Source organism: Trachinotus anak, unplaced genomic scaffold (assembly GCF_046630095.1).
Source record: "Trachinotus anak isolate AG129_WGS33_773 ecotype Australia unplaced genomic scaffold, CSIRO_AGI_Tana_v1 ptg000024l, whole genome shotgun sequence".
Lineage (NCBI taxonomy): Eukaryota > Metazoa > Chordata > Actinopteri > Carangiformes > Carangidae > Trachinotus > Trachinotus anak.
The window spans coordinates 213,350-221,205 of NW_027273875.1; the positions used below are offsets into that span (position 1 = coordinate 213,350).

The 7,856-nt window shown below is 42.0% G+C and overlaps 1 protein-coding gene across 1 annotated transcript; it reads left to right on the forward strand.

The window, feature by feature from the left end:
• The first annotated feature begins 573 nt into the window (after nt 1-573).
• Nucleotides 574-6,862, forward strand: f9b (coagulation factor IXb). Its single transcript, XM_071460168.1, has 8 exons — nt 574-890; nt 2,422-2,591; nt 2,711-2,735; nt 2,818-2,931; nt 3,047-3,178; nt 4,103-4,527; nt 5,285-5,429; nt 6,163-6,862. The coding sequence occupies exons 1-8, from the start codon at nt 803-805 to the stop codon at nt 6,720-6,722; spliced, it is 1,659 nt and encodes a 552-aa protein (XP_071316269.1). The 5' UTR covers nt 574-802; the 3' UTR covers nt 6,723-6,862.
• The last annotated feature ends 994 nt before the right edge of the window (nt 6,863-7,856 follow it).

The window sequence follows — 7,856 nt, forward strand, 5'->3', positions numbered from 1 at the left end:
GCTAAAATGAGGTAACATTAGCGATAATACCAGACCAAACATATTGAGTGCATTGAGTTAAGCCTGTAAATATTTCACTGCTCACTTTCTGCTTGAGTAAGGAAGAATATTCTCCGTATTCTTAGCAGTCTCTGACATTTTAAGGTTATCTAAGGCTCTGTAGGGTAAAGTTAGGACACTCAGATTAGGGTTAGCTTCTAGGGAATGTATGATGTGAATGAGGGTCCTCACAAATATGGAAGCTCAAAGGTGTGTGTGGGTGTGCGTACGTGTGTGCATGCGTAAGCCATGCTGAAAAAGCTGCTTATCGGACAAGACTCATCAGGATACACAACATGATTAACAGCTGGTAATGTCAACAAACCCCCCTCGCCCACACCCACACACACACACACACACACACACACACACACACACACACACACACATACACACACGACAATGCTCAGAACTGTCCCTCCTTCTCATTTACATTCAGTATTTGCTGTTGCTCAATTTCAGTCTGACATGACTGAATAAAATAATCTGCTTTTCTACCTATGTCACTCTCTCTCTCTCTCTCTCTCTTGCGGACACACATTCAGTATCTCTCACACACTTTTTCCTATCCGTACTCACTCTTTCAGTCACACATCCACACACGCACAGATTTGAACAAACACACATACACAGACTCTGAGGCCTGCCAGGTGAGTAAATAGTGAGTTGCTGTACTTTGGAGCAGTGGATCAGTCTTTCCAGCACCGAGTTCAGGCTTTGGCTCTACTGCCAAAAGCAGACAGACAATACTAACAACTACAAGATGGCTGGAGTTTATTTGTCGGCCCTGATTGCTGGTTTACTGCTGGAGGTGTATGGACTGGCAGCTGAAATCCCAGAGGAGAACGCAGGTAAACAACAGGGGAGCTGCTATGGATTAAGAAGGCAGGAGGCAGCAAAGGTCAGAGACGTAGAAAATATAGGAAGAGGCTGGTGGTCAGTTGGTGGACAGGTGATCATCAGGCCTGATCTCTGACCCCAAATCTTAAAGTAATACACCACTGAAAAGCTATGGTTTGATGATCAAACTCTGGTCCTGGTAGTTAGGAAAGGTGGTTGTATGAGTTTGTCATTTTGTCTGTAGCAGAAAACGGCGGATGTCATGCATTTGAATTATGTTGGCTGCAACTGATTTCAATGACAGTTTTAATGGATGAAAAAAATCGAAATATTCATAGAAATTACTTGAACCAGTCCTGCAACTTAACCCAGTTCTCTGCTCGGTATGTTTCAAATATGTTGAATTATACGTCTGGCAGCTCAGAAGGGTTTATTTTATGTTTATTAATAGTAAATAAATCATGTAAATTAAAACATTTTGAGCAATAATATCTTAAGAAAGTTGCTTTTCAAAGATACATTGCATTAATCAGTGGTAAGCAGGAGTGGTGGCTGTGGCCATTGCATTCAGACGAAACTGCCTATCAAGCCAGTGGGGCCAGCCAAAATAAAGGTTAGCTTAATCTGCTGTGAGACCGTCAAGTGGCCCATCAGCTCTGTGCTTGGGTAAGAGTCAACTTTAAAGGCAGTTTGAAGGTCAGTTAGGTCAGGGTTAGAGAGCGGTGTCACGGTAGATCTATGATGGCACAGCCTGATACCTACAGGGCCTAATTATCTGTTAACATCATTTAAAAGAATAGCCACCATTTAGTACACTTCACTATACTTAAAACAAAATATATATCATTGACAGTTAGAGGTTTTGGGGACAGCTCCCTATGGTGCCACAGGACAATTGCAGTGGGGTACGGAGGGAAAAATGGGAAGTCAGTTACTGCAGTTTGTCCCAGTGAGTTGGACTGCTTATCATTATGGTCAGCAGTTAGAGCTGCAGCTGTGGCTGCGAGACATACAGTAGCTCGTTGAGGCAGAGAAGCCACTTTAAATCCCCTGAATCCTGCAATTTGGGTGGAAAATTGTTCTCACTGTCACAGTTATGACTCAAAATGTGACACAGATGTGGTTTACATATTCTTCTTCAGTGTGACCCACCCTTTCTGATCATATCATTACCGCCGATGTCCGTTGTCCATACATCTGCTTAAGAGTAAAAAAAAAAAAAGATCTCCTTGTAACTCCACAACTTGTCTCAGCATTAAAGTATCAAAGTAGTTCAGTGACATTACAAACAGGTGAATAGCTAATTAGCTAAGAGCTAATTCAACATACTTTTGCCAATTTGCCAAAATGTAATCTCTAATGTAAGCTCAGTTTGTAGTAACAGTGCACTCCCTTCATATTATTATTCATATTATTTATATATTTAGCATTATTGTGGGGTGGGTGCTCCCTTACATACAGTCTTTCTTGTAGGTTCACTGCTGGAGGATAATGTCAGAGCTGTTTAAATAATTTCCTCTTTGTCCTCTTATATTTTTCTAGGAGCTGTGTTTGTGTCTCAGCAGGAGGCACACACAGTGCTGTATCGCCAGCGCAGGTACAACAGTGGCAAATTTGAAGAACTGCAGAAAGCCAATCTGGAGCGGGAGTGCATTGAGGAAATCTGCTCAATGGAGGAGGCCAGGGAGTGGTTTGAGAACGATGAGAAAACTGTAGGTTGCACACACACACACACACACACACACACAAATAATAACATAATTATAACACTCTTCTACTAGGAAAAAGTGTGCATAAAGGTTTGTCATTAATGTTTGTGTATCTCTTTCAGATGGAATTCTGGACCAGCTACATCGGTAAGTTCTCACATTTATTTCACATTTATTTAGACTAAACAATCACCTCTCAACCTGTGTGTGTGTGTGTGTGTGTGCGCAGATGGTGACCAGTGTAAGCCACCTCCCTGCCAGAATGGAGGTGTGTGTGAAGATGGAATCAGTGCCTATGTTTGCTGGTGCAAACCAAACTTCAGCGGCAAGAACTGTGAGATTGGTGAGTGTGACAGACTGAGTGTGAAGTATATACATACATATAGTTTTAATAATGTGCTCAGATCATTAAGAACAACACACAAAAGTGATTCATTCTGTTTTCCCGTCTTTTCCAGAGGTCAGCAAGCAGTGTTCGGTCAACAATGGTGGATGCTCTCATTTCTGTGTGATGCAGGCAGAGCTGCCTGTGTGCAAGTGTGCAGCTGGTTACAGACTTGGCCCAGACAAGAGAAGCTGCGAACCAACAGGTAAAGTAAAACACAACATCATGGTTGTTCAGATAATCAGGTGCTACTGTGTATTCTTCTTCTTATTTTTTTATCACAAATTATTTTTTAAAAGAAAAAAAAAACACAGACCACAGCCTATGTTTTATCTGCACAAATGCAAACCTAGAGCACTGGAATGCCACTGTGCAAATTTATAATCTTTATTTACACCTGTCTCACCGTTACAGCCACATATGAGCCGATAGTGACTAAATTAAATCCTCATCAGCTAGTGTGCATAAACTTCCTCCCCCAAAGATAGCCTCGTCACAAAGCAGATGTTGAGGGTGATATATATATATAAGCTGGCTCTTATAAGACAGAAAGTTGGAATCATCTCTCATGCCTTTGCCATCCATTAAGGGATTGCAGGCCGCCTCTTAAACTGTCGATGCTGTTTATAGCTGTCAAATAAAGCATGGAACTTATGGTTATTGCTGACAGCTTGAATACTAATTGAGAACCACACAGAAAACCAGCATATAAAGTGGCCTACAACCTAGGAAACCTACCTCTGAATCCAGTCAAATTCATACAGCTACACTAAACATACCCATCTCTAACCACCTGCCTAAATACATCAAATTCCTAGCCAAAACCTACCCAGATAAATCAGTCAGCTGGTGGTCAGGTAGCCAGCAGCAGGCCTGACATCAACATCTGTGTTCTTGAAATACATTCAGATCCACCGTGCCTTTTGTGATTCCCTACGTGCATCTAGAGTGTTTGTGTGAAAAATACTGGAATAACAGGATTCAAACAAACACTGGGTAACGCTGCCTGTAGTGTAAAATCAGCAATACAGCAAATGACAAAGGGCTGTGGGACTGACAGTCTCAGCTGTGAAAAAGTGACACTGCAATATTTTATGATCTCTAAGAAAATCTGATCTTTGTTTTGCAGGAGCATTCAGCTGTGGTCGTGTGACCCTTGACTCCACATCTGTCACCAGGTCCATCATAGACCCACGGACATCAAACAGGACACACACCAACGGGGAAAACTTAAATTTCACTGTGTGGAATGACTACTATGATGACAATATCACACAGTGGACTGATGATTACCTCGACCTCCCTACGAATGATTCTCATGCAGTCAACATCTCCGTGGCCTCTGCAGTAGACATACGCTCAGTGAAGCCAGATTCAAATGCCTCTATAAATCCAGCTGAGGACGCCCTGAACAGCCCTGAGGCGAGCAACGTCACTGAAACACCGCGGCTCCACTGGGGTATTTCCAGACTCCCCTCCATCACAGAAAAACATAACATTGACGAGAGGATTGTGGGAGGCGATGAGGCCACTCCTGGAGAGATACCTTGGCAGGTACTTTAGCATGGGATGTAAAATGAAGACACACAGATAAGTCGAAGGCAAATAGACATTATTGACAGATTTATTGCTAGAGATACAGATAGATATATTGACAGAAGTTGTGGTGAGGAGGTTTTTGCTTTACCAAAAAAATAAAAAAAATAAAACTACACAGCTGGTGAACTTGTTGCTGACATGGACACTATTTAAGAGCAGGCTGTGGTGATAAGTAAAATATCTTTATAATCCCGTATTCAATACTAGGTCAGCCTGGGTTACAGCGCCTTGTAACCCAGGTTTTGAAAGAGGCTCTATAAATAAAGTTTACTTACTTACTTACTTAGTACTGTGTGAACATGTGAAGCAGGATTTAATTTGGTACACATTTTTGTGGCACATGAGTTACATTACTCGAGCAATTGCTGTTAGTAATTTGCAGTTTGAAGACAAACAAGGTTTGCTTTGCGGTGTGGAGTAGAGCAGTGAAAATGTGGTAATTTACCCGCTGAGTTGCACTTTGGGATGTGTAGGAGTTTCAGTCCACATTTCTCACAGCCTCTGCTGTTTCAGGGAAGATTAGAGGGGAGAGAGGTCACAGCAGGAGTTATCACAGCAGGCAAATAGAAAGGATATGAAAAAACAGTGGTGAGGAAGAGGAGGCAAATGGGTGGAAGAGGTGAGAAAGCAACATTCAGAAGTTTAGAAGGGAACAGGCAGCATGTGTAAGAAACAAATACCTAAGTATTTGTGTTCCTGTGTGTGTTTGCAGGTGACCCTGATGTCTCACTCAGAGTCCCTCGGGCGAGCACAATCCTTCTGTGGAGGATCACTGCTCAGTGAATTATGGGTCCTCACTGCTGCCCACTGTCTGATGGAGGCTGATGTCCCTAAACACGGTTTCTTCGTCCGAGTGGGTAGGAAAAACAAATGATATCTATATGCTCAAGTCCTGAATGTCTGATCTGTATCTCTAGACAACAGACAACCCTAATCACCATCATGTATGAAAAAATAACAACAGATATAAAATTAAAAAAATAACAGATACTTGGTGATACGTGATAGGTAATCCAACACAGAAAATTTACTCTTCTCTAGACTTATCTAAGCTTTTTATCATCTGGGGTAATGCGGTTGCCAGCAGGGACAGTTTGGAAACCTCTTATTTGGTGCATTCTTGCATGTAGAGATTTGCTGCCCAAAGGCATTTCATTCATTAGCAATACCAGGAGACAAATATAGATTATGTCAGTTTTTGGAATTAATGGTTTCATGATCTAAAAAATGCAAAAGTGAGAGATCTTGTTTTAAAATGCAACACTTTGGACATGTAAGGTCTAATACTTACTGTATTATGAACATACTATCCAAAATAACATGATGACCATGGCGAGGTCATCTACAAGTACCTACAACTGCTGATGTTTGTTTTATTTTGTAGATAAGTAAAATGTTAGTTAGATTATCAGTGTATGTTTTACATATTTTCAGCTTCATGAATAACATTCCTTCATTGGAGCTCGTTCTTTCAAAATGCTGTGCTGCTTGCTACTTACTTCAGAAGCTGCTAGACCCATCACACACTGCACACTGGTGCAGGAAATTATCCAGTGTTGTTTTTATATATCACTTTATCTCTGCTTTCAGGTGAACATGATCTGAATAAGGATGAGGGTACAGAGCGAGACCATTTAGTGGCAGAACAGCATATCCATCCCATGTATGATTATGTGAACTCACCATATAACCATGATATTGCCCTGCTGAAGCTCGCCAGTCCAGTGGAACTGTCCAACCAACGGCGTCCCATCTGCTTGGGCCCTAAAGACTTTACAGAGACCATATTGAGGGAGTCCAGTGGCTCCCTGGTGAGCGGCTGGGGACGCCTGAAGTTCCTGGGCCTCGAGGCCAGCAAGCTTCAGAAGCTGCAGGTCCCCTATGTGGAACGCACCCAGTGTAAACAGAGCAGCCGGGACCACATCACACGCTTTATGTTCTGTGCAGGCTACCTAAACGAAAAAAAGGACTCCTGTCAGGGGGACAGCGGGGGCCCACATGCCACCAGTTACAAAGGCACTTGGTTCCTGACGGGTGTCGTCAGCTGGGGGGAGGAGTGCGCCAAGGAGGGGAAGTATGGCATCTACACCCGAGTCTCACGGTACTACCCGTGGATCAGTCAGAGGACAGGGATTCAAATTAACGACTAACAAATAGAGTCACGCAAAGAACACAGCTGTCCGTCAAGAAAACGAGCAATTTGCCTTGTGAGTGAAAGGTGAAAGGTTTTCTTCTACTGAGTCAAGTGTTAATGTTAATTTTCCAGGCTCCCAATAAAATATGATCAGTATTTTCATGTCTCTGTTCAAATATTGCTAAATAATACTTTTGATCTCGGGTTGAAGTTGGGCAGAGCTATGGTAACAATAACATGTTGTCAGCAAACGTCAGATCAACATTGGCGAGACAAAAATTGCTCGCAAACTGGCTGGAAAATGAAGTGCGCGGATTTCACCACTAAGTTTAATAGGTCTCTCTCACAGCAGAGCAGAAAAGCAAGTCCATTCAAATGACCTATTTGTAAGATTTGCTATTGTTTCATAGCCAGCATTAGCATTAACAGCTGTTTACTTACTAGTCTAAAAGACATTGCTCAGGAAAGTTCATTATTTTGCTCGCAAAGAGCTGACTCCAGCGTTGGAAAGCAACCATCTTGTTTTGTTTCTATTTCTATCACTTCTTTTCTTCTACTGAACATAGCATGCTAACCAGTGAGCCCCGGTCCAGCCGGACTGTTCAGAGGTCGTATTATAACCCCAACGATGGCTGAAGCTCTTGGCAAGACTACTCAGCAAACTGGTGTTAATGCCAATGTTGGCCATGAAACAACAGCAAAACTTACAAATAGCTCCTTTAAGTGTATCAGTAAATCAAGTCAGTGGCAGGGCCCTGAAACTGTTCAATGTCACACAGCCTTTATTAATTCGACTCGATCAGATTTAACTCAAGGCGGGATCAGTTTACAGCAGGAAGCAATATGTCTTCCTTTTATAAGAGAAATAAATGGGTGAATAAAATCAATTTTGGTGTGATTGCACCATAAGTATGACTTATAGTATACATTATATTTTTTGTTGCCCTCACAGGTGCAATAAAACTAATAGCAGACTTCAGGAGATATCAATCAAGCACAATCTTCACATGCCAACATAGTCCTGAGAGGAGGCAGCATTAGTGAAAAAAATGTGCAGATGGACCACAGATGTGTAGGGACTTGTGATGTTCTGTGAGTAAGCCCATTAGGACCTAAACTATATTATGTAGGAAAGAAATCACATTAGTCA